Source organism: Pristis pectinata, chromosome 10 (assembly GCF_009764475.1).
Source record: "Pristis pectinata isolate sPriPec2 chromosome 10, sPriPec2.1.pri, whole genome shotgun sequence".
In the NCBI taxonomy this organism is placed as follows: Eukaryota; Metazoa; Chordata; class Chondrichthyes; order Rhinopristiformes; family Pristidae; genus Pristis; species Pristis pectinata.
In genome coordinates this window covers 58,570,261-58,597,927 of record NC_067414.1, presented here as the reverse complement: position 1 = coordinate 58,597,927, position 27,667 = coordinate 58,570,261, and the positions used below count along the sequence as shown (strand labels likewise).

The 27,667-nt window shown below is 37.9% G+C and overlaps 1 protein-coding gene across 10 annotated transcripts in view; it reads left to right on the top strand.

The window, feature by feature from the left end:
* The window catches only part of LOC127575467 (sterile alpha motif domain-containing protein 12-like), a 36,635-nt gene extending 9,317 nt beyond the window's left edge, over positions 1-27,318 (top strand). For 7 of the 10 annotated variants that reach the window (XM_052025369.1, XM_052025370.1, XM_052025364.1 and 4 more), the window contains exons 4-5: positions 14,120-14,260; positions 15,831-16,741. In XM_052025369.1, the coding sequence (XP_051881329.1) occupies positions 14,120-14,260; positions 15,831-15,847 (158 nt within the window). In that variant the 3' untranslated portion in view covers positions 15,848-16,741. Of the gene's footprint in view, positions 1-14,119; positions 14,261-14,387; positions 14,448-15,830; positions 16,742-25,638 lie in introns of those variants that run through there. The other 3 variants (XM_052025371.1, XM_052025372.1, XM_052025373.1) reach the window with 3 other exon arrangements.
* Positions 27,319-27,667: the final 349 nt, after the last annotated feature.

The following is a 27,667-nucleotide window of genomic DNA, read 5'->3' as shown; positions in this document are numbered from 1 at the left end:
GAGTGAAAGACTACTATAAAGTCCACATCACCTCTGCTGTGACAGGTGTCCATGGCTGTCAAAGTGATCATTGCCTAATCTGCTTTGTTATCTCCATCAGTCTGGCCCCAATGACAACAGAAATGTTGCCACGTGAAGATCAATTTTGAAGGTCTGGATGACTCAACAAAGAATGCTTTTCTTAGATTGTGCTTCACAACCTGTCAACTCCCAACCACCAGGAGTTGCAACATATCCCCAGTCCCTGGACTTCCCTGAAATCCTTCATAATTATCACCTGTCAATGGACTCTTTGACCTCTCTACCATAAAGAACCAGGACTAGTTTGATGAAAATGACCAGGAGATCCAGGAGCTAATTAACTGCAAACGCAAGGCGTTCCTGGATTGGAATCCCCAGCATGCCTCAATTGGAAAAGAAACAACTCTACAAGCACCTGAAAACTCATGACTGAAAGAACAGATGGTGGGGAGGAAAAAGCACAGGAGATCCAGAAACTCACTGATAACCATGAGCTGTGTGGATTCTTTAGTGCTGTCAAAGTCACCCACTGGCAAAATATCCTTTGGCTCACTCCACTGATATCGAAGAAGGAATTGTGCCAGGGAATCTTAGACATGCTGTGATCATAACCACCCTCAAGAAAAGAACCAACTCCCTCTGCAATAACTGCAGCAAGGCTGTGTCATCACCCTGGCACTCATTTCAATATTTTTCATCACAGTACTGCGTCTGACCTCCTACAAGCTTCTTGCTGGGTGGAGCTACTCTATGGGACTATTGGGAAATTGGTCAACCTACATTGCCGAGAGCAAAGGTCACTCCATCCTTAGTCATTGGGCTGCACTCTTTCACGTGTGTGTTCAGAGGCTGGGCTCCAAATAATTGTTGACTGGTTCACTGAAGGATGTGAGAGGCTGGGTCTTACATTTAACTTCCACAAAGCAGATGTGCTCTGTTCATCTGCCCTCCTGGATAACACTGCCCTCCAACAGTAAAGACAAGAGATTCCCAGGTGAACAGGGGAAAAAATTAGGGGATATTCTCAAAGTCTCCTTGGGGGAAATCGTACAACATCCCACCAAATTCTGGGAATCCCTGGCCCATGACTGCTCAAAGTGGAGCAGGAACATTCAGACAGGTACTGAGAATGTTGAACCTATGCATTGGGAATATGTAGAAGACCAGTTTAAACAGCAGGAGAAGTGTAACCACTTCACAAACTACCTACCATTTGCCCCTTCGGCACCTTCTGTATCTGTGGCATTGTTATGCAGATCCCATGTTAATCAAATCAGTTAACTCAGAACTCCCAGAACTGGAGTAGAAGCAATTCATTGCCAATCCTGAAGGTATGCCTCTGGAAAGACCTGTGTTGCAGCTTCATCACTTTGCACCTGGTGCTGCTCTTCTCTTGCCCTTCAGCAGTCACTAAATATTCCTTTGGCATGATTGTAATTGAGTGAGGGGTATACTGGGTCATATGGTTACAGATTTTTGTGGCATTTTAAATGTGTGTATGTATATATGCTATTGCTGCTCATGGATGCTCTGTTTTGAGCTGCTAGATCTGCTTATCATAATTATAATGACAGATAGTATGCTGGTAATTAAGGACAAAGTTGTTTCACTCATTACCTGTTGGAGCCCCAGAAGGGCAGCTTTATCCTTCATGACTGGGCTTCTAGGCAATGGCCATTGATGTCCCTACACAGAGTACAGTCTGTGCCCCTTGATACACTCAGTGCTATTTAGAAGTCTTAGGGGACCATTGATTTATCAACCGAGGGTGTATTATCATCCTCGCTACTACTTCTCTTTCTCCTGTCCTCTGTTTCTGGTGGGCATGTTTGGATGGTGGGTCAGGACATCCCCAGGGGTTGCAATGGAACAATCTGTAAAATATGTTTCTATGAGTATGACAGTATCAGTGTATGGCTTGGTTGTTTGTGGGACAGCTCTCTTAATTTAGACTCCAGATTCTAGACATTAATAATGAGGAATTTACAACAGTGCTGGGCTGGGAGCACTTTGCTATGTCTGAATTTGGTCCATCTGGTTTTATCTTTTTTTTTCTGTTCTATCATAGCAGTTAAAGAAATCCTGTGGCATTTTAATTATATCTGCCTTTCCAGCTTTCACTCAGCCTGAATCTAACATTGTACCATATTATGCCTTGTTTAATTGAGCTGAATTTTACTTCCATCATCTTGTTCCTTTTATTTCAGATATTCTTCTGTTCTCAGAGACATAAAACTTTGTTCTCTCTCCCTTCATCATTACCAACCCTCTTCTCCTAAATTCCTACAGATGGAAACTTCCATCGCATCCAGAATTTGATGTTTAGCTCAATGCTGTACTTGTCTTTCATCACAGTTCTTGCTGATTTTCTGGTTCACCAGTTCTAGTGTGTTGAATTTAGAATCTCCATATTTAGAATTCCTTCCACTGCTTTGCTCCATTGGACCACTGATTTCTTTCTCTGTGTGTGTGTGTGTTTGTATCCTGTCGTCTTCTGACTCTGACCTGCTTCCCTTTGCACCTTGCATTCTATCATTGGTGCTGGAGCTTACACATATACTGTACTCATTCTTTTTCCACATCCTTCTCGCCTTGATACATGTCTGCTCAAAAGCTTGTCAAAACTCACTTCATTTACTTTTTCTTAACTTCGTCCAATTTCTATTTCGACCTGAGAACTATCTTGAGACTTGTTTTTTTTAAAATATATTTTCAGGTGCTTAAAGGTGCATATTTAACTGTATGTATCTGTTGAGAGATGGAATAAAGATACATTGATATGTGAGGGAATATTCTATGGTCAAGTTAGAAGCAATTCCACCATTCCACTGATTTTTTAAAAAAAAAATCTACAATAGTGTCTGTAACTGTTTAAAAGCTAAGTTTAAGGGTTAGCTTTTAAACAGTTACGGACACTATTGTAGATTTACCACCATTAACCTGATCTTTGAAGTATAGTCACTGTTGTCATGTAGGAAATGAGGCAGCAATTTATGCACAATTATATTTAACAAGCATCAAATGTTCATTGGCAGATAATCTGTTTTAATGATATTAATTAATGGGAAACATTGACAACCTTATGATTTTTTTCCCCCAACTTTTCAGTTTTTGTTTCTTGCAAGTTCTTTCAAGCATGCAAAAATAATATTCTGCTTTCAGTTTACATGATTGCAAGTTGGTGCTCTTCACAGTACAATGTGATGTTCAAATTGCCAGGAATTATCTTATTAATGTAAATATTTGACCAAGAACTATTTTAAATCTTTGGTCCTGTACAAAGGAAGAAATTTTAGTCTAATCATTTTTATTGCTTACACTTTGACTTTGTATTGTACTTTTACTTTTAAAACAGTGGATGGCACCAGAGATTAAACAATGGGAATTTGAGTCATTGGAGGTTTGTATCATTTTGTTTGATATATTTCAGACAGCTAAAACTGCTTAAACTTGGAGAAATCTCACACATTGTTCCTAATAAGAGTCAATTGTAAAATAGTACTGGACATTAAGATAAATATAAATTAAAAAGGAGAATGTGAATTAAGCACTTGAGAAGTCAAAGTGGAAAAAGTATAAATCACGTTGCAGGACACTGTAAATGTTGAAGGGTTTATAAAAACATTCGTGGTCAGTTTTCTTTTAAACTTTCATGTTACTCCCACCATTTTTAGACAAATTGGCTTTTGTAGCAGGTATTCAGATTGGTTGAGCTGGTCATGATGATACCTCCATTCCTCTGCCATAATGTTCAATTTTGAATTTGCAGCAGTCTGAAATTTCACCAGGTTACCATTTTACCTTTATTGGAGTGAAAACTGCTCTTTACTTTGTAAAAGAAAGATGCTTCACTGAATGTGAATTACCACAAGTAGCTGGATAACATGGTAGCATGCCATTACTCCAGTGTGAGTTCATGATACCAATGTATTACACATTAATTGGCTGTGAAGCTGGATTATTCTGCCCCCTGCATTTCCCTCCCATGATACCTGGCAATTGCACTTAACTTCTCTGAATATGAAGGGCCAGCCAAGTTGACTTTTTGTACTTGGGACTCTTCCTGTGAAGCAGAATGTTAATGCTTCCAGTGATGAGGTGTTGGGCATTCCGAGACCCCACACCCACAACATCCCAATGACCTTTTAAACACTTCTTAAATGTCATGTATTTATATAGATTTGAAGAATTTAAAACAAATGAAATTATCATGAAGCACTGGAAATGGGGGGGAAAAAATAAGATGAAGTAAAATATAATAAAGCAAGTAAACCACCTATCTTTTTAATTCCATTTATATGCATTTTGCCTTTTTAATCAAGGTCAAATAAATGGGGCTTTGCTTCTTATGCCAGCCAGCCCTGGCATAAAGCTGGTGCCAGATGTGCTATCGGTGTTGAATTTGAGGTATACTTGCAGCTTAATTTATAACAAGCTTGTATCTCATCACATTGAGTGTAATTATTTGTTTGCATATCTTATGAGCAAGGTTTCAATTTTTGCTGCAATTGGGCCAGATTATGAAATGTATGTCTGGCAATGCTAGTGAACCCTTCGTAAGTTGCTCTGCAGTACTGAAAAAATGGAAAGATGCCATTCTGTGTGCCTCAATGCTGAAATCCTATCTGGGCACATGGCTAAGTCATGCTGAGACGTGCCAGGTTATGTTTCCTGAATGATGCTGAACAATGTGGAAATGGTTGTTATTGCATTTCACAATGGGGAAGATCTTTTTCAATTGCAAACCTGAATACAAGTTGCCTCATGCAATTGAATTTCTAGGCCAAAGATCTCCAAATACTGATTAAAAATCATGGAATATCTTACAATAAAAATGGAGCTTGACACGTCTTAAAAGTTTCAATGTTATAGAAAGTCAAAGCCTTACGCCATGGGATATTTTTAGTTTTCTGTTATTTTCGAATTTTGAGTATTTTCATGGTTCTGTATATTGAAATCATTGGATCTGCACTTGAGAAGAAACTGTTTATTACACAAAATGCAAAAAGGGCAAAACAAATGCAATTAGCAAAAACAAATGATATATGGTAATAGGACAGTTTGAATTCCAGGCAGTCAATAAGTCTTTCTAGCTCAATTTATAGACGGAAAAACATTTTCTCATCTTGGAATTTAGGAATCCAGATATCAGCTTCTATCTTGTGTTTGACAGATTTCACAGACCTGTAAATGGGAAATGTGGCTTGGGCTGAATATGGAACTTATTGTGCTTGTATACTGTCAATTCTTTGTTGCTATGAATAATTTGCAGAGAATAAGAATAGTTGTATTCTCTTGCTTTTGCTGTCCAGTTTCCAATTCATGTAGATTGACCCTTCTGCAGTAGTTGTGCCAAGCACAGAGTCAATTCCCCAAATCCTTTTTTTCCTGATGTAGGCAAATTAATACTCATGGTGAGGAAGCACTTAATTATGCACACCCGTCTTTGGAGTTTAGAAGAGTGATCTTTTTGAAACATACGAGATCCAAAGGAGGCATGCCAGTGTCGATGTTGAAATGTTTCCACTTCTAGGAAGAATCTTGAATGAGGTGATGTAATTACAAGAAAAGGTGGTGATCACTTAAAACTGAAATGCACAGCAATTTCTTCGCAGAGATTGGTGAATCTTTGGAATACTCTACATCTGGAGGGCTGTGCATGCTAGATCATTAGGGATATTTAAAGAGGAGCTAGATACATTTTTGAAAAATCAGCAAATTGAGTGTTATGGGGAACTGATGCAGAAGTTTGATACCTGGGGCAAATCAGCAATGATAATATTGTGTGGAGGGCAGGCTTGAGGGACCAGGTGGCCTACTCCTGCTTCTACTTCTTGTGTCAGGAAATGTATGTTTTCCTCTAGCCTAAAATGACATAATCTGAAAACCTCAATGTCTTTTTATTTTACATTCAGGTTTTCAGATTCTAACTGTTAAATAAATAATGGCAGAGAAAACATAGAAATGAAACTACCAACTGAAAAAGTGAAAAGGAAGCGGTAAAGCAATTTGAAACTGGGAAAGAGGAAAAAAAGCAAGTCACAAATAATGCATTGTAAACAAAAGGATTAAAGTTACCCTTCAAACTTGCAGCATAAATACAGAAGTGAATTGGTTTGTTGCATGCTTATACAGAACATATAAAAGTGGCTTGAAAATGAATTAAAGAAAATATGTTCTGCAGAGAGAGCAGAGTACAGGTGAAAGAGCTGAGAGGCAGAGTATTATTTACTGAATTACCATCTGTTGAGTCATCAATTGGAATAATCAACTTTAATTTCACACATAGCATCAGAGGTAGCTGCCAACATACACCTGTGGAAGAAATGAAATGAGATTGTCTATCGGGTCAGTTGATCCAACTTCCAAATCATTTATGAATTGATATAGTGAAGCCTGTACTGCTTCATTTATAAACTTAACATTGCCAGAGTTTTCCTCTCAGTAGGTCTTATTTTTGTTATCTTGTTTATAATTGCCTAGAGATTTATCAAGCCTTTGCAGTGGTGGTTTCCAATAATCCCACGTCCAGCATAGCACCCTCTACACGGTTTTGACACATTTTTGAGGAGCAGAGAGGTAGCATCTGGACTCTTGAATTAATCAAATTAAGGTATCCTTACTGAGATACATGGTCATCAATAAGAATCATAGATTACATTAATATCAGCTCCTATACAATTATTTAAATATTGAGACATACTGTTAAGATGGAATTGTGTGAGAGAAAAGAGAATTTTTTTTTAATTTGTAAATTTTCTTGAAGATTGAAACTACACTAATTTATCGCCCTTTTTAAAAACTGATAATGCTAAATGCATTGTCTTTTAATGAAGAAGTATTGGGTCATTACTCTAAATTCACATAATCACAATTATTTTGGTGCTGAATCTATCTGTGAGGACTGGAGCAGCAGGGTGTTTCTGACAGTAGCTTCTAGATTTCCACATTTACCATAATGCTGATTCCAGGAGTTAGCCCAGCTTATCCTGCAACAGTGGTGGCCATTATTAGCCTCATCTCTCTATGAGAGGAAGATCTGGAAGTGCAACTGAGTCAGTTAAATGTTTGATTACTTCAGGTATTGCTGAGGCAGCAATATTAAGTGCTTCAACTGGCTTGCTGAAACCTTCAACACTTGTTTGGTATGAACCCAAGAAAGATTTAAGAATGTGCATATCTAGGAACATGTATTTAAAAATGATTTCCTGTCAATAATATTTTAAAACTTTATCTTTTGATGAAGCACAATGAGCCCATTTAAGAATTGCACCCATTTGATGTGGATATGGTTAAATTCATTCTGGATACTGCTTGATAGAACCTTATAACTGTCTGAGTTCAGAGACAATGCAACTTTATGGTGAAAACTATGAGAATACCAATAAATTATGTAATGAAATGAAAAAAAATTAAAATTTATATTTACCCACATACCAAGTATTGGTTAAAGAAAGTGCAGTTTTCAAATCTGAATTTTTACTTGTGCTAATACGAGTATTATAATTGTATGGAGGCTGTGAAATTTTGTTCATTACCCTTTTTACCCTTACCTTTTACCCTTATATCCTCAAATAACTTTCTGTTTGGATTCTAAGCCAAGAGAACAAGCATTATTCTTTCTTTCCATTGTTAGTAGAGTATTGATATGGCCCCGAGTAACTCACCACTATGTGTGGGAGCTAACTACATTAAAATTCCAATAATCTGGCATCCTGCTGGACCTGTGGATTTTCCAGACTATTGGATATTATTCTTATTAATATCCCAACACAATTTTAATTGTTTTAGATTTTATAGAGTAGGGTAATCAATTATCCAGTGAACCCAGTGAGTTTGCAGGAAATGGGGGCAGGTGAGCAGATGTTGAACTATTGGAATTTCTATACAACCAGACATTGGATTATCAGAGTTTTACTGAGTGTCTATCAGTAAAACTCTAATAATATCTATGCACAATATAATTGGAGATTGATGGGTATCATGAATTTCTTGCAGCATTTTGCTTTCAATTTTATAAGAATCCTATTCATCAATTTCTGAACAAATCATGGTGGGAATTTATCACCAATGAGCCACCAGTTAGGGCTCTTGCTAAAGTTGTAGGTGATTAATTTGGAGAATATCTTTTTTAAATTGGCATCAAGATCAGCACAACCTCGTGTGCTGAATGGCCTGGCCAGTGCTGTACTGTTCTATGTAAGATCTATTTAATATCACTTGATGAATTCAAGAGATTTTTTTCCCCATTGAGAGTGAGCCATTACTCTCTGAAGGACTATGCTGATGTTACTTGTGACTATTTGATGTCGTTAACAGTCAGGATTCATTGCAAATTCTCTCATGGCCAGAAGTGGAAAGTCATTTGGTCTATTGTGCTCTGTCATTCTATTAGTCATGACAGGTGTTTCCTTCAACGTAAATTAACCATGCAAGCTTTATTTATATTTATTAATGCCCTTTCTTCTCATGTAAGGAGCTTTCTCCTTTTTGAAAGAACTAAGGGATGACAAACTAGTCACAGTTAATAGTTTATGCAGTGACAGAAAATTAATAGTATAGAAGTCTTGTAGTTTGAAGACTTAGAATCTAAACTTTGAAATATTGGTGCTGCATCCTGAACTAGTTAAGAGAATTGAGGAAAAATGTTATTAATTGAAATATTAACCCTTATATTAGACAAGGCTTGCAATGCAGTACCAGCCAATGATCTTTTAATAACTGATTGCACTTTCAAATATGATACAAACACTACTTATGGATTTAATTGAATTTTTCAATGAGGTAACTAAGTGTGTCAATGAGGGTAGCATAATTTTCGATCTAATCTGCGTATACTTCCATAAAGTTTGTTGATAAGAGACCAAAAGTGAATGATTAAGAATTGTCTTCATGATTTGGAAGCTTATGACTAGTGGTGTACTTAAGGGATCTTTCTGGGACCATTGCTGTTTAATGCATATGTAAACAATCTGGACGTGAATGTAGGAGGTATGATTAGTAAGTTCAGAAATGACATGAAAATTGGTGATGTTGTAGTATGGAGGGTAGTCTACAGTTATAGAATGACATTGATGATTTGGTAAAATTGGAAGAGTAATGACAGATGGAGCTTAATCCTGAAAAAGTATGAAGTGATACATTTTGGGTGAACTAATATGGCTAGGATATACACAATGAATGAATGAATGGACCTTTGGAAGTACTGAGGCATTTTGGCGAACTATGTTTGAGGATCTTTGAGGTAGCAGCACAAATATGTTAGGTGGTTGAGGACACAAATGGGATACTTGTCTTCATTAGCCAGGGCATAGAATATAAGAGCAGGGAGATTAGCTTACAACTATATAAAGCATTAGTTAAGTCACAGCTGGAGTGACTGCAGATAGTTCTGTTTGCCACAGTAATAGGCAGAGGAAATTTACCAGGTGAATTTACTGGTGATGGAGTGTTTCTTCTATGTGGTAAGATTGCATTGGCTGGGTTTGTTTTCTTGGGAGCAAAGAGGGCTGAAGGGGACATGATATAGAATTATCAGCGGCATGGATAGGTCAAATATGAGAATTGTTTCACTGGTAGAGGTGTCTATAACAGGGGCATAGGTTTAAGGTGAGTAGTAAGATATTTAGAGGAGATTTGAGCAAGAACATTTTCAGCCTGTGGCTGGTTGAAATCTAGAACATTGCTTGAGTGGTGAAGGTAGATACTGTCACAAACATTTAAGAAGTATTTAGAAGAATGCTTGAAATGCTATGGCTTTGAAGGCTATGGACCAAATGCTGGAAAATGGGATTAGTGTAGATCATTGGCATTGACATGATGGAGCGGAAGGGGTTGTTTAACCTTTTAAACACATTTGAACTTTAAATCCACTCTCATATATTCCTCTTTACCAACAGTTGGTTCCAAATGTAGGTTACTCTGGCTAAACTATTCTTAAGTAAATAACTGACCCCATGTCCGCAGATGTACATCATTGGATTTTTCTGATGGACTGTCTTTGAGATGAAATGTTAACTCTGTCCCTTTTTCTATAGATGTTGCCTGACCTGCTGAATGTTTTCACTACCTTTTGTTTTATTTCAGCTTTCTAGCACTTGTATTTTTTTTGATGTTCATTTTCTAATTCTTGTTTGTGTCTATCTATGAATGACCATTCCTGCAGATTATTCAGTCTACAGCCTGATTTTAGAAGTCTTGCATGCTGGGTTATGAAATTTGGTCAATGTGAGGGCCACAACTTCCTTTACAGAATGGTCCCTCGACCTCTTCAACTTAGTTTGACCTAAGTATAAGTTAGGAGACAAGCAGAAATGAAATGAATGACCTCGGATTTAGAGAGTAGATTGAGGGCAGCCTTGTATGTGGCAAAGGAGAAGGTCATAAAATCTTTTGTCTCTGTGGGTTATTTGAAAGAACTTTCAGGTTCATCTCACCCTCCTGTTTTCCTCTCATTGTTGAGCATTTTTTTTCTTTTGATGTATTTGTCCAATTTCTTTTAGAAAAGATATTGCAGATTCTGCAAGCTGTGTAAAGCCTCTGTATTCTTCCTGAAAAAATGTTGCTCAAAAATGAATACTCCATCTGGAGTCTAACTGGAACTTTGTGGAATTTAAACATACCTTTCTTGCCTGTGTTCTCAATGTCACTGTTCACAAAGGCCTCCATTTATAAAGTTCGCTATTTATAAAACATAGCTTGTAGGTTCACCTCCAAAGATTTGTATATGTGCACCCTCCAGATGTCCCTGATCATAAACTGCCTTTAAAATTGTACGATTTAGTTGTAATATCACCTTTCCTGTTATTTTATTGAAATAAGTCACTTCACATTTTTTCATGAGGAGAAATGCTTTGCATTTTTGCATTAGTTTATTACTTCACCTTGTCCAGTCTGTAAATATAAAAAAAATGAATATACATGACTCTGTACATACATTTTTGCCATATGTCTGGTCTTTTCACCCATCTATCCATGTCCTCCTGGAATCTGTTGTTGCCCTCTTCACTGTCTACTACATTATTGCAATTTTCTTGTTGCCTGAAATTTTTGAGGCTTCATCATCAGCTTCCTTTTTTCATCTGTTTCATTTTATTCTCTACGTCATTAGTCATATACATGCAAAATCTGTATCACCTGGACTAGACTTTTTTTCCTTCACTGAAGGTAACCCTTTTTCAAATAACTACTTTTACGTTGTTCTTTTCTAAAATTAGGCTAAACTTAATTTACTGTGATCCAGTTAAATGCAACACCATCATCATGTTGCTCTTGTCAGTGATGATCCCCATCCTATGAAGTGAGTGAGGAAATATGCTTGTTTCAGGAAAGTTGGGCAGTAGCGAGGAGAGTCAACAGTTCTTTCTTGGTGAAAACCTGATGTTTGTAAGCCTATGGCAGGTGAATAATTTTGGAAGAAGAAGCCAGAAACTGAAAGGGCCAGACAGCAAGCCACTATAAACATCTTGTTAGAACATTGTACGAAATAGAAGTTCTTTCATTTATAGAACACCTTTTAGAGCATATAACATAGAACAATACAGGCACAGGACAGGATCTTTGCCCGTGATGTCCATGCTGAACACAATGCCAAATTAAACTAAATCGCTCCTGCCTACACATGATCCATATCCCTTCATTCCCTGCATATTCATGTATCCATCTAAAAGCCTCTTAAATGCCACTATTGTATCTGCTTCCACCACTATCTCTAGCAGCATGTTCCAGTCACCTAGCTCTGTGTGTGTGTGTGTGAAACTTGCCCTGCACATCTCCTTTAAACTTCCCCCTCACCTTCAATGCATGTCCTCTAGTATTCTACCCTGGGAAACAAATTCTGAGTGACTACACTATCTGTACCTCTCATAATTTTATAAACTTATCCCCTCAGTTTCCAATGCTCCAGAGAAAACAACCCAAGTTTGTGCAACTCTCCTTGTAGCTCATACCCTCTAAGCCAGACTTTGTAAACCTCTTCTGCACCCTTTCCAAAGCCTCCACATGCTTCCTGTAATGGGGTGACCAGAACAACTAGGAAAGGGTGACCTTGTATAGGACACTTCAAAAGGCTGGTTAATCAAAATTTGACATCACAATAGGACCTTGGCCAAAGAGATGAATTTTAATAAATATTTTGGAGATGGAGAAACAAAGATTTTAAGGAACAAATTTGAGAGCTTGGAGCCATAGATGGATGCCATTGTTTACGACTGGGGATGGATAAAATTTCATATTTCATAATAGTCCCTTAACAGATCTTTTTGAACTTAACTCCTATAACTTGAGATTGTGGCCTTAAAAGGACATAGCTGTATCATATAACAATAACACTGCAGTACATCCTTGATTTTCATAACAGTGCAGATCATCCATTTTATCTTGTGCAGCATCATGGGGGCACGGAATAAACATGTGGAATGCTATCTCTGTATAAAGCACTTGAACAGTTAGGATTGAAGAGAAGAAATTAGTTAGGGTTGTTAGACAGCATATGATGTTCACAAAGTTCATGCAATGTCACTGCAAGAAGAGCTCTTAAAGGATAATTTATCTATGATTAACACCCTGTCTAACCTATACTGCTGTATGTGGACGATAAACTATTTCAGAAGAAGGAACTACATTCAAATGAAGGCCATGTGGAAGGTAAGCAATTAACCTGATATGCTTTGCTGTTCTGAATCACAGCTGGGGCTGACAACTGACACTAATAGCAATTGTAGACCCTCATAAACTGTTCTCTCTGAGTAATATGTCTTGTTGACACTTGGCAGAATTTAACTTGTTTTTCAGCTTTCAGCTGTAACTGATGGATCTATATAATTGGAGTTCTTTAAAGTGGAAAGGTCTAAAGTTCATTGCTTGCTTTGTTGAAATTGCATCATCATTCTCTGAAATGCTCTGGTATACAGATTGTGTAACTTTATTTTATCACAGATGGAAAATGAGTTTTGCCCTTTATTTGTTTGTTGTTTTTAGTTGCCAGAAGTTGTTTCTTTTCTAGCTGTCTTTTTAGAAAAGAAAAAGACTAGCACGCATCTCAAAATCCTGGTTAATTTATACATTAGAACATAAATTTGGTGAATATTGACTAAAGTTTTTTTATTTCCTTTTTTCGAAGTTGCAATTAGTATCAGAACTCTTGGGGTGGATGGGAATGTGGGTGGGGGTGGGGGATGGAAGTGGTGTAATCTGGAGAGATTTCTGATATTGATTAGTTTGATATGGATGCCACAGTAGTGCAGCAGTCAGTGCTATGACCACAAGGCTCCAGCAACCTAGCTTCAATCCTGCCCTCAGGTGCTGTTTGTGTGAAGTTTTGCATGATCTTCCCGTGACTGCATGATCTGGTTTCCTCCCACGTTCCAAAGACTTGACAGTAGGTTAATCAGCCACAGGAAATTGCCCCCAGTGTAGGTGAGTGGTGGTTAGTTGATGGGCATGTGGTGGAATATGTTATTGGTAATCAGGTAGGCTAATGGAGTGCTGGTTTGTATTTCAAGTGAGTGTAAAAGTAGGGAAGTTTTACTGCAGGTGTCAAAGGCACTAGTGAGATCACATCGAGACTAATGTATATTTAAAATATTATCATCAGGGACATTTCAGCAAAGGTACACTGGGATGATCCTTAGTTTGGAGTTATTGTCTTTTAAGGAAAGTTGTAACATGTTCGGTCTGCACTCACTGGAGTTTAGAAAAATGAGAGGCAATCTTACTAAAACATAGAAAATTCTAAGGAGGCTGGATAAGTGCTGAGAGGATGTTTCCCCCTCAGAGTCTAGGACCAGAGGATATTGTCTTGGAATAAGGGCTTGCCTATTTTGGACTGACATGAGGAATAATTTCTTGTTCTCTCAAAGGGTTGTAATTCTTTGGAATTCTGTAAGCTACAGAGAGTTGAATCCTTGAACATAGTCAAAGCTGGGATGGATAGATTTTTAATCAGTAATAGAATTGAGACTTAGGGGAGGGTGTGGGAAAGTGGGTGAGGAAAATTAGATCAGCCATGATCTTCTTGAATGACAGAGCAGGCTCAAGTGGTCTACTCCTTTTCCTCTTTCTTATAGCCTTATGAGTGTATGTTTATTTATGTCAACAGGACGTGCTTTGTTGAGACTCACTGCAGGAAAGTTGGAACAAATGGGCATTGACGAGGAGAGCCAACGTCATTCACTGCTTCAGGAAATACTGCGATTGCGTATTCAAAATGATGTAGAAAGTCTTACTCCCATCTTTGAAGGTATAAACAAATCTGGATTTTGAGCACAACTAACTTTTTTTATATTTACCACAAAAAAATCAAAACTGCAGCCAGTCCTGATGAAGGGTCTTGACCCGAAACATCGACTGTTCATTTCCCTCCACAGGTGTTGCCTGACCCGCCAAGTTCCTCCAGCTCCTTTGTGTGTTGGACGAAAAAACAACTGGTGGGTTTCAGAATGAAGTTAGACCTTTTTGATGTTATGTGAAAACTTCAGAAACTGCCTTGTATCAAAGATTTTTGACTGATGCACCTGATATTCCCTTAAATTAATTATTTAACATTTTCATTTATCTGATTGTAATAATTTTATATGCTATTGCTCAAATTAAGCTGTTTTTTAAGCAAACCTTTGAAACTTTTATTGCATATCAGGGTTCTGATTTGCAAGTTGTTCATTTTTCTTTTAACCGCTGCTTTGGAAGTTGTATTCTATGGCAATTCCATGACAATTTCTGTGAAAACAATAATTGTTTCTGGTACATATAAATGTGTACTGTTATTTATATAGTGTCTTTTAACATAGCAGAATGTCCCAAGTTGTTTCACAGGACTATTATCAAAGAAAAATTAATGCTGAACAACTTAAGATATAGCACAGGATAACCAATGCTTGATCAAAGAGGTAGGTTTTAAAGAAAATCTGGAAGGAGAAAAGAGACGAGCAACTGTGTGGTTCAGGAAGGGAATTCAAGCATTTAAAGCTTTAGTAACTGAAGGTGTGAATCAATTAAAATTGAGGGTGACAATGAAGTTAGATCTTAAGAGGTGCAGATATCTTGAAGTTATGCCATTGGAGGAGATTCCATGAATAGACTCTCCTTCAGCTCACTACTTTTTTTGTTAATCCATGTTGGGCAAGAGCATACCTGAAAGTACTCAGGGAGGGAGTTTTCATTTCTCAATGATGGGCTTTGAGTTACACTGAAAAAAAATAATTTTCTTGGAATTGTTTTCTGTGAATGAGTTTCTTTGTTGTTTCCATTCCTTTATATGATATTTTTGTGTAATAGGAGCATAGCTTAAGCATAGGGGTATTCTGGGTACACAATCTCACACATTTAATGAGGGTGCATATCCTTTCATCCTGTTTGATGTCACTGCTATGACCTGCCTGCATCTCACCTGCAGGAGGAATGGATTGCTTATTTGTTTCTGGATTTGGACTGATTTACATTTGGAAACTTGGTATGGTGTTGCAGAGACAGGAAAACCCTGGTACATAAAGATTATAACTTAAAAGAGCTAGTTTTAACTTCAGTATGAATAGTGGTCACCCAGCAATCTACTAAGGAGTAACAAAAGTTAGACATGAACCACAGTTTTTCCAGCTATTATAACAAGCATTAATATTGATAATTGTGATTGATGGCAATTAGCTGTGACTTGTGTTGACAGGCCAATCTTGTTTTTTATTATTATGTACTCACACAAAGATTTTCTACTTCTGTAAGTATAACTAATTTCTAGAATTGCAGCACTTGTTTATCTGAAGGGGGTATTGTAACCTGATATTGAATTAAAAACTGTGATTAATAACTTGTTTCAGAAACACTTGGCACTTGATTTCCCATGATGGCGCAATGTGCATCAAGGAACTGCTGACTTGCAGCAAAGAGAAATACACCTCAGGGAGAGATATTTAATCAAAGCTGACAGAAAGAGGACTTGGAATGTGCTGCAGCTTCTGGTGCTTCCATTATACATATAAGAGTTAGTTCCATTATTATTGTAGGTAATAGTCATTATTGAAGAAAAACAAATGAAAATATTTAATTTGGTGAATGTAAACCATGATCTATCATGAGTAAAATAATCAACGCCAATTGTTTAAAAAAATTTCTGAAATAATCTATTCATGCTTTTAAGTTGGATCTGGCTGTTGTTTAAAATCACAATGCTGCAGTGTGTACTGAAGAGTAACAGTTATCTGCTTTAAGGAATTAACATTAGTTTCAGTCTCAAAACTACAATGGCATTGTCACTGGCTGATGCACTTAATCCAGAAATGTGATCTGTCTTAGTGAAACATAAAAACTGCTTATTCAAGGTTATGTTTCTCGTTGTTCCAAAAATGGAGAAAATCAAGATCTTGCATTGTGTGAATTGTCCAAGTGTGAGATTTGAATTTCTATTGTTACACTCATCAGAAGCCTCCGTCCCTTTAAAACAGGATTTCTCGATTCCTTATTTTATTTTCTTGCACTCAATTACATTTACTAATTCTTCATTTTTGTAAGCCACAACATGCCCAAGAGTTTTCTCCTAGCCCAGCTATCCTTGATTGCTTTCACTCCTCTTTTCACCACAGTAAATATCCTACATCTTGGCAAGGTCAAAGAAAATCACAATCAAGAAAGGTGTAACTAGTTTCAAATACTGAAAAAATTCATTTGCAAGTAATTCCTAAAGCATGTACTGTTGTTCATTTTGAATCTTATTTCTGGAATTTTTGCCTTGTAAACGAAAATACACACACATTCTCTTGAATTTCTGACACCTTGTTTGGCATAACATCCATATTGATATTAATATTTCTCTGCTATCTTCTCTTGTGCTATCATGTCCTTAATGATCTTGCATCTGATACTTAAGTGTCAACATGAAAGAACAACTTGGAAAACAATTGCCTGGTTATTCAAACTTGCCAGTATCACTGCTCCATTATCATGGCTATATTTTTTGTATTATTCCAGAGCATCATCTTGGATTTCCTTCTCTCACATCCCCAGCAATCATCGTGATCACAAGAAAAATTGAGAAGTTCCAGTTGTGTTAATGTGGTTGACACCTTTTCATTAGAACAACATGTATGTTGAGTTCATCACTTGACCTTGCTCAATATTCAATATACTTGTTCTTGAACCACGTGATGGTTCCTGAGCAAGTAGAGGTCAGGTTAACTGCTTCAGTTACCTCCTTGAATGCTATCAAATGTCAGTCCTTGGAAGTCCTATTCTTGCTACCCTTCTACAATCCATAAAGGCATCAGACTCTTGTGTCAAGGCTTTATGGCAATTGCTACTTGAATCATTCTTCTACTTGAATCATTCTTCTACTTGAAGCTGCTGTTGTCTACCTTTGTGGATTCAGAACTGGCTTGCCCATAGAAGACAGAGAATAGGGGTGGAAGGCTGTTATTCTGGTTGGAGGTTCGTGACCAGTGGTGTTCCACAAGGATCAGTGCTGGGACTTCTGTTGCTTGTGATATATACCATTGATTTGGATGAAAATCTAAATGGGTGGATTAGCAAATTTGTGGATGACACCAAGGTTGGTTGAGTTGTGGACAGTGTAAAGGACTATCAAAGAATACAGCAGGATATAGATCAGTTACTGATATGGGCAGAGAAGTGGCAGATGGAATTTAATCCAAACAAGTGTGAGGTGTTGCACTTTGGGTGGTCAAATGAGAGGAGAAAGTATACAGTTAATGGTAGGCCCCTTAACAGCATTGATGTACAGAGGGATCTTGGGGTTCAGGTCCATAGTTCACTGAAAGTGGCTACGCAAGTGGATAAGGTGGTAAAGGAGTCATATGGTATGTTTGCCTTCATTGGTAGGGGTGTTGATTACTAGAGCAAGGAGGTCATGCAACATTGTGGGCTAAAGGGCCTGTTCCTGTGCTGTACTGTTCTATGTTCTATATAAAACTTTAGTCAGACTACACTTGTGTATTATGTGCAGTTCTGGTCGCCCCATTATAGGAAGGATGTGGAGATTGTGGAAAAGATACAGAAGAGATGCTGCTTGGATTAGAAAGTATGAGCTATAAGGACAGGTTGGACAAACTTGGGTTATTCTCCTTAAAGCAGTGGAGGCTAAGGGGAGGCCTGAAAGAGGTTTTTAGAATTATGAGAGGCATAGATAGGGTAGACTGTCAAAATCTGTTTCCCAGGGTAGAAATGCCAAACACCAGAGGACATGCTTTTAAGGTTAGAGGGGGGAAGTTTAAAGGCGACATGAGGGTCAAGTTTTTTACTCAGAGGGTGGTAAGCGCCTGGAATAGGTTACCAGGGGTAGTGGTGGAATCAGGCGGTTTGGTGGAGCTTAAGAGGCTTTTAGATATTCACATGAATATGAAAGGAATGGAGGGATATGGATGATACACAGGAGGACATTTAGTATAAATTGGCATCAAGATCGGCACAACATTGTTGGTCGATTGGCCTGTCCAGTGCTCTACTGTTCTATGTTTAAATGAGCTACAATGTTATATTAAAAAAAACTGCATCCAATTTGTGTCCTTCCCAAAAGTGGTAAACCAATAAAGAAAATGATTACTACAAATGCCATACTCGGGGTGTATAATTAAGGGCCTCAGGAGGAAGCCTGAGTGCATTAAAAGTGGACTCGTATGGGCCAGTGGACCCTAAATTTGGGAGGTGAATCTAGTCAGAGAACTTTAAATTGAACATGCAAAAGCACATAGATAATCAAACATTGTGACAGGTTTACAATGAAGAGCGTAATTCCAAAATACTTTCATGTCATTTTCACTGTATCCAAGCTGTGTTTGCAAGTTGAGTTACCTCTGCAAAATAAACAGAATTTCAAATGAATTGTTTTCTCATGCAGTTAGAATTGGTGGGGATTGGGGGAGAGAGGTGGGGTGATTGTAAGCAGATGTAATTTTACAGATGAGAATGTAAAGAGCTGGGTGGATTAACTTTTGTGATGGCATGTGAATGAAATGCAAAAGAGACCAGGTAACACTGGAATACAAGTTTCTAGCATGTATGTTATGTTTATCCTCAGTACATTAAAATCACTGATGAAATGGGGATGTATGTCCATTCGTGATATGAAGTAACTTAGTGTTGCATTGTTGGGCCAGAATTTGCTGGAAAAGAGCAGTTAGCAACCACATCACCTCCCCACCCATCCCCTAAAAGTTAGGAAGTTCAGAACCTTGTGTGAACATGAACTGGCTGGCTGAGCTCTACAAGTGGTTTCCCAGCTAGTTTCCAACATCAGACTCCGCTCTGAGTTCAGTGATGAAATACAAACAAACTAAAGCTGTCTGCTTTGGCTAGAGCTGGTGTAGGAACAGTTGGCCCATTTATTTGAATGGACTGGAATTTTTGAGAGGACAAAGGGGAAATACAAGGTATTATTATTTCCAGCATTTTGTTATTATATTGGGTGACAGTGTTACAGCAATAATGCAAGGTCATTAAGGACATGGTGGCACAAGAGAAGGTAGCAGGAAAATATTAATATCAATATGAATGTAAGGCCAAACAAGGTGTCAGCTGATAGAGCAGCTGTCTTCACAGCTCTAGCGACCCAGAATCTAGCCTGACCACAGATGCTGTCTTTGTGGTGTTTGCATGATCTCTCTGTGACCATGTGGGTTTCCTCCAGATGTTTTTGTTTTGTCCCACATCACAAAGAAGTGTGGTTGGTAGCTTAATTAGCTTCTATAAATTTCACTTAGTGTGTAGCTGAAAGGTAGATGTTGGGTGAGTTGATGGCAATGTGGGAAAAATGAAATGGAATTAGTGTAAGTGGTTACTTGATGGTTGACATGGATCCAGTGGGTTGAAGGGCCTATTTCTGTGCTGTATGACTCTACATGACATAATTTATGCTATCTTTGATTGTATTTCTTTCAATGTTTTTAATTATTTAATTTTTAAAATGTTTGTAATTTAATTTTTTAATTGATTTTAACAGGTTTTGAAAGTTTCTGAATGTCAGGAACATTCTGAAGCATTCAAAATCCTTGACAGCTTTTATAGCTGAAAGAGCCTGGGGTTGTTTCTTAGCCAGATGTCAGGGTTTCAACAGCTGTTTTGCGGGCAAGATTTGTCTTAACCCACTCAGGCAGATTTTTACTATTTATGATCCAGACCTTATTTACTAGTAATTTGGCACAGTGGTATGTGCAAAAGCTGAGTATGAAGTTTCTCCATATGTTAATGCTAAGCCACTGGCAGCAGGTTTTGGCCTGAATATCTTTGCAACAACATTATTTTAACTACATGCAGATTTGTTAAACTTAATTTACAATGTATGAAAGGACATTTTTCAGTAATCTAATACAGTGGAGCTATTGGGAAATTGGTTAATTTGGTACACAATTGTGGCAATAAAGGAGAATTTTCTATCTGACTTCAAGGGAGTTGATATAGATGGTGGCAAGTACGCATGAAGCTGTATTTTGAGTAGTTCAATTAGTGACTGTACTGTAGGAATTGGATATTTTATCATGTATAACACATTATTGCTCTCTGCTGAATAAGTCTGTCATGCAATATTTTTGAGTTTTGCTAAAAGTCATTAATGATGGCATCTGAGAAATAAGCTCCCTTAATCGACATAAATATACTGTCATAAGCACTTACCCTTTCAATAAGGCATTTAGTTAAGTGTCTGCTGTCTAGTCTTCTTATTAAAATGAAAATGGTTGTTAAATTGGATTTTTGTTTTAATGGATATCCATTTTAAAGAAGAATACAGGCTTCTGACTTGTGAACCAAAATTGGCATTTTGCTTGGTGAATGCTGCTAAATCAAAATTTACGGATTATTTGATTTAAAATACTAAACTTAAGCAAAATGCATGGAAGTATAGGGAACTCCATCAAGAATTGTTATCCCTGATTATAGCATGATTTTTTGTTGACATGAAATTTAACTCTGTTCATAAAGATAGAAATGTTATTTGAATATTAGTTTTAATGATACGTAATGACTGCAGATACATTTTAGTACATTTCATTCTCGTGCAGGATTCGCTTGCAATAAGTATTATCAGTTCAAAAAATAAGTTGGTATTTTACCTTTCTGATTGGCTTGGGATTATGCACATTATCATTGTTAATATAATTCTGTGGAAAAATAGATTCTAAATTCCTGAATATTTATTTTTATATTGAAGGATATATTGTAATCTCTACTTCCAGTTCAATTAAATGCAGTAATTTTTGCAACCTACATGAAATTTTAGATATTGTAAAAGAAATATCAAACACTAATTTTTTTTTGGTAAGAAAACTTCTGTAATTAAGTAGATGATTTACTATTCATTCTGGTATCACAACATTCTGCAAGGTACAGCTGATCTGCTGTCAGAATCTCAGTTATTTCTTGATATCATGTGGAGTGAATCAAAATGGCTAAAGATTGTCATTGGTAGGGATCCTGGAAGGACCCAGGGATGAACTGTCGATTCAGTTCTACTTGCTCCAGATTATAGTAAATGCTTCAGCTTTCTCTTTTGCACTTGCATACTAGGCTTGACTATCACTTGAGAATCAGCTATGATAGTGGAGCTTTTCTCCTTCTGCTAATTGTTAAATTGTCCACCATTATTCTTGTGCTGGGAATTCAGAACCTTGTTCTGATACATTGACTGTAGATCACTTAATTATGTTCATGGTATGAAGTTTAGATTGAGCATCCAGCTTTGTCTGGTTGGCACCTCATTCTCTGCACTTCTGAAGGAGAAAACGTATCAGACCTCACAGGAAGATGTTTGTGGATGTTGGAGGTCAATTATCCAAGCCACAACATATCACCGCAGAAGTTCTTCCAGACAGTGTCCAAGGCCCAACCATCTTCAGCTGCTTCATTAATTTTCTTCCATTGTTCAATTCTGTTCACAACTCATCAGGAAATGAAGTAGTCCACGCTTGCATGCAGAAAGACCTAGACAACATTCAGTTTGATAAATGCCAAGTAACATTTGTGTCACAAATGTACCAGATAATGGCTAAATCCAACAAGAGAGAGTCTAATCACCCACTGCTGATGTTCAGTGACATTAACTTTGCCATTTCCCAACTCCCTGCCCCATCTCCCATCAATATTCCAGTGTCACCATTGATCAGAAACTCTAATGGATTGGTCACTAAAATCTGTGCCTGTATGAACAGGTCAGAGGCAGGGTATTCTGTGGTGACTGACTTGGTTTCTGACACCCCCAAAGCCTTCCCACCATCTACAAGCTACAATTGAGAAGTGTAGTGAAATATTCTCCACATGCCTGGATATGTGCAGCTTCAACAATGCTAAATTAGCTCAACAGTATTCAGGACAAAGCAACCTGCGTGATTTGGATACTGTCAGGCTGCATTGTACACCATCTGCAAAATGCACTGCAATTACTCCCAAACCCATATCAGCAAGAAGGATGCTGGCTTCACATAGAGTACCATCACCACCAGCATCTCACAGCTGCAACAATTCTGACTTGAAAATACATTGTCATTCCTTCATTATTGTGCTGAAATCCAGAACTCCCTGCCCAATAGCATTGTAGGAAGACTATAGCAGTTCAAGGTGGCAGGCTTGCCACCACCTTCTGGAGGGCAATTGAATATGCTCTTATATTCCATGATATCACTGCTCTTATATTCTATGCTACAGAATAATAAAAGAAAACATCTAGTTATGCACTTTTAATCATATTGACCTATCCTATCCTATTCAAGGATCTGTGATATACAGTCCAAGCCCCCTAGGTTCCTTCACATCACTCAGAATCATTCTTTAAGATATGAGATATAATTGTGTGCTAGCAAACAAGGAAAACAAATTAATCTGTGGTTAATGATAGCATGCTTATAAAATACACACATGATATTGATGTTCATGATAAATATTTTTGTGATTAAATCAGGAAAACATGTTTTCTGCTGGAGCATAGAATTTTGTAAGGAAGAGTTTGTGCAAGTGCATAAAATCATGACTTTTTAGCTGCAGGGAAAACTGTTCTCGTTAGTGAGGGTCAAGGACCAGAGGACTGAGATTTATGATAATTGACAAAGGAGCTAGGAGTGACATGACAAGAAACTTATTTGCAGTGGGTAGTTATAATCTAGAATGTACTGCCCTGAAAATGTAGTGGAGTCAAATTCAATTGCAGCTTTCAAATAGTTGAGAGTTTAAACAATTTGCAGGGTCATGGGAAAAGAACTAGGGAATAGGACTGACTAGTTTACTCCACGACAGGCTGGGCCAGACTCAGCAGGGCAAATACTACAATCATTTGTTATAGTAATATATGATCTGAAGAATATGAGCACGTAATTTAGGCTGACACTTCAGTGCAATATTGGGAATGAATCAGAATCAGGTTTATTATCACTGACTTGTATGTCATGAAATTTGTTTTTTGGCAGCAGTACAGAGCAAAGACTTAAAAATGACTATAAATAACAAAATAAATAAAAAGTGCAAAAAAGAAGGGATAACGAAGTAGTGTTCTTGGGTTCGTAGGCCGTTCAGAAATCTGATGGCGGAGGGGAAGAAGCTGTTCCTAAATCATTGAGTGTGGGTCTTTAGGCTCCTGTACCTTATCCCCGATGGCAGTAATGAGAAGAGGGCATGTCCTGTATGGTGAGGGTCCTTAGTGATGGATGCTGCCTTATTGAGGCACCACATGTCCTCAGTGGTGGGGAGGGTTCTGCCCATGATGGAGCTGGCTGAATCTACAACCCTCTGCAGCCTCTTGCGATCCTGTGCATTGGAACCTCCATACCAGGCTATGATGCAACCAGTCAGAATGCTCTCCACTGTACATCTATAGAAATTTGCATGAGCCTTTGGTGACATACCAAATCTCCTAAAACTCCTAGTAAAGTAGAGCCACTGGCGTGCTGCCTTTGTGATTGCATCAATGTGTTGGGCCCAGGTTAGATCCTCTGAGATGTTGACATCCAGGAACTTGAAGCTGCTCACCCTTTTCTTCACTGACCCCTCAATGAGGACTGGTGTGTGTTCTCCAGACTTCCCCTTCCTGAAGTCCACAATTAATTCCTTGGTCTTGTTGATGTTGTGCGAGGTTGTTGCGACATCACTCAACCTGCCGAACTATCTCACTCCTGTACACCTCCTCGCTGCCATCTGAGACTTTACCAACAAAAGTGGTGTCATTTGTGAATTTATAGTTGGCGTTCAAGCTGTGCTTAGCCACACAGTCATGAGTGCAGAGAGAGTAGATCAGTGGGCTAAGCACTGAGTGTGCCTGTGTTGATTGTCAGCAAGAAGGAGATGTTAATACCGATCCACACTGACTGTGGTCTCCCCATAAGGAAGTCGAGGATCTAGTTGCAGAGGGAGGTACAGAGGCCCAGGTTTTGAAGCTTGTTGACTAGTATTGAGGGGATGATGGTGTTGAATGCTGAGCTATAATCGATAAATAACAGCCTGATGTATGTTTAGCTGTTGTCTAGTTGCTCCAAAGCAGAGTGGAGAGCCAGTGAGATTGCGTCTGCTGTAGCCCCGTTGTGGCGGTAGGCAAATTGCAGTGGGTCCAGGTCCTTAGGAATGAGTTAATTCTAGTCATGACCAACCTCTCAAAGCACTTCATCACAGTAGATGTGAGTGCTACCGGGTGATAGTCATTGTGGCAGCTCATCCTGCTCTTCTCGGGCACTGGTATGATTGCGTCCCTTTTGAAACTGGTGAGAACCTCAGAACCAAAGCAGTTGGAGGTTGAAGATGTCCTTGAACACTCCAAGCCAGTTGGTCGGCACAGGTTTTCAGTACCTGCCCAGGTACACTGTTGGGCCTGACGCCTTGCAAGGGTTCCTCTTGAAGGATATTCTGACATCGGCCTCTGAGAGAGGTCACAGGGTTGCCAGATATTGGAGGATCTGGCCAGGACATGATTGTTTAAAAAAAAATGCATGTTTAATGTGATGTATTGCACACCCACATCGGAATCACTCAAGACTGCAGATAAGTAATTTTACATAAGGATTGCTAATCCACCCTTCTGAGCCATTGCAAAGAAGCCATACATTAGTCTGAAACTTATTTGAGAAGCACAACCTCCAGCCTTGGTGGAAACTTTTAAATTAGGCTGGCCACTTTGTAGCAGATTCGCCCTTGTATGATGGGTAAATGTTGAGAGAGCAGGGATACAGCATCTCCAGCCAATAGGACTTAATGCAGTTGGAAGTGGGCACTTGGGACAAGGACTGCAGAGGACTTTTTTGCATCTTCCCTTCCTGCCAATCAACACCAAAGAATGAGGACTTGTCAGATGAAGATATTGGGATCCCCTGTAGTGATTCAAGGCCTACAGACTCCCTGCTAAGCACTCGGGTACGACAGGCCTTTCACACCTCTCGATAAAGGCCTGCTCTTTCATGCCAGGCCTATGCCATTTCTTAACACAGAACTGTAGTAGTGAAGTCAGCTGTGCATTGCACAGAAATTGATGTGACTGCTGCTTGTCCAGTGGCTTTTGTTTGGAAGTGTATTATGCAAAGTTGCCATTTGCTTTCTGATATCAATCTCCTATTAAATTATTGCATAGCACATAAAAATGGTACACAATAGAATTTCTAACCACTATCTTTTACATGAAGTTGTAAACCAAATCTCTTATTTTCCTTTCAGACTAAAGAGCCCTTGTCAGAGACTTCAAGTATCCTGCTCAATATTTCTTCCCAGATCCTCAGCACAAAAATGGATAATCTGACAAATCATCTGATTTGTTATTTATAACATATATTTATGGAAAAGTTTCCAGATTGCTTACCCAGCAACAATTACTGCATTTCAGAAATAATTCATTAGATGTAAACACTTTGTATTTATACAATTTCTGAGAAAGAAATACTGAGAAAACCTCAATTTCCTTATCACTCTTTGATCATATTTTCCTTTTATTTTAGTCTAACTCAAAATAAAATTCTCTACTTGGTTATATTTGTGAGGAACATTAACTCTTCTTGGGAATGTAATGGATAAAGTGATATAAACATATTGGAAAATGTTGGTATGGAATGCAGGCTGAATTTTCCTATGCTGCTAATCTTAAATGCTAGATTCATTTCTGAACCTCCTCTGCAGTACTCTGTTGAAATCCTCTTCAAGAAAGGTTGACTAAAATTGCATATAATTTAAATGTGGTCTTACTGGCAATCAAGGAGGTTATAATAATTATCACCATGACCTTACAATAGGTAATTAGTTTATTATTGTCACATGTACTGAGATAGAGTGAAAAGCTTTTGTTTGCATGCCATCCAGACAGATTATTCTATACATAAATACATGGAGGTAGCACAAAAGGGAAAAAAATAGAATACAGTTACGGAGAAAGTGCAGTGCAAGTAGACAAAGTGCGAAGACCATGAAGAGGTAGTTTAAGAGATCAAGAGTTCATCTTTATTGTATAAAAGGTCCATTAAATAGTCCTTGAGGTTGTTCAACAGATCAGATTTGTTGTATACCCATCATTGATTCTTCCTCTATCACCTCACATTTATTGGGATTAATTAAGCTGAGCTAAGGGTCACCAACTGGATAACTGCATTAATGTCTATTTGCATATTATTTCTCCTAGTAAATGGTGATACAACTTGGTATCCTTTACACACCTTTCCTTCAAATAATGATTTGTGTTTATACTGCCAACCACTGCTATGTAAAGCTGACAGGAATTTTTGGTGTCTATTCTTGCCAAATTAAACATGGAAATCCATAAACTTCTGTTTGTAATATCCTTTCTATACAGATCATAATTTTGCGACCTTCTTCAATGCAATCACATTGAATCTATTTTCTGACTCGAACTTCAACTTTTAACACATTTGTAGAGAAAAGAAGTACAAAATGAACAGAGTACACATACTGAATGAATAGGGTAGAACGAGTAGAATACTCCACACAGATGAAAGCAGAAATGATGGAGATATTTATTTGGTCAGGAAGCACATGTGAAGAGAGGAATAGAATTATGAAAAGTCATTGATTTGTAAACTGTTTCTTTGCACAAATGCAGCCTGACTGGCTGAGTAGTTCAAACATATTCTGTTTAATATTGTAAGCATTTGGCTGTATTGATTAAGCTGAGTTTTAATTGTGCACTAAATCATAAGTATTTTTGAACAACCTTTCTAGTGCTCAAAAACATATTTGTTTTGTGTGGATTGTCATTCCCTCAGGAAAAACATTTGAAAATTCTGTAATTTTTCATTTAATGATATTTCAATGCTTCCTTTATGTGAATGGTCCAATTTTTTATTTTTCTTTCTGTAATAGCTTAAAATTATGAATAAATATGTGTTTTACATCAAATCTGCTGTCTGAGATTTCTTCAATTTAATTGTCTGCTTACTTGGTTTCTGAATCCCACAGATCCACCAGCATTGGCACCAGTTTCCACATCTTTCCAGAATAAGGGAAACCCCCACCATGTAGCCCGTAGAATTTTTTTTCAGCTGTCTTCCAAGTCCATTTGCTGCTGACTGCAAAATCAAGGTATGAGTATTGCATGCAGCAAAAGGCCCCTGTAGAACTCCACAGACCATGAATCACGGACCACTCTTCACTGGCCACATCTTTATACAGTTCAATAGAGCTTGCCAATTTGATATTAATTCTACATGTTCCTTCAAATCTTCAGATGTTTCTCAGAATC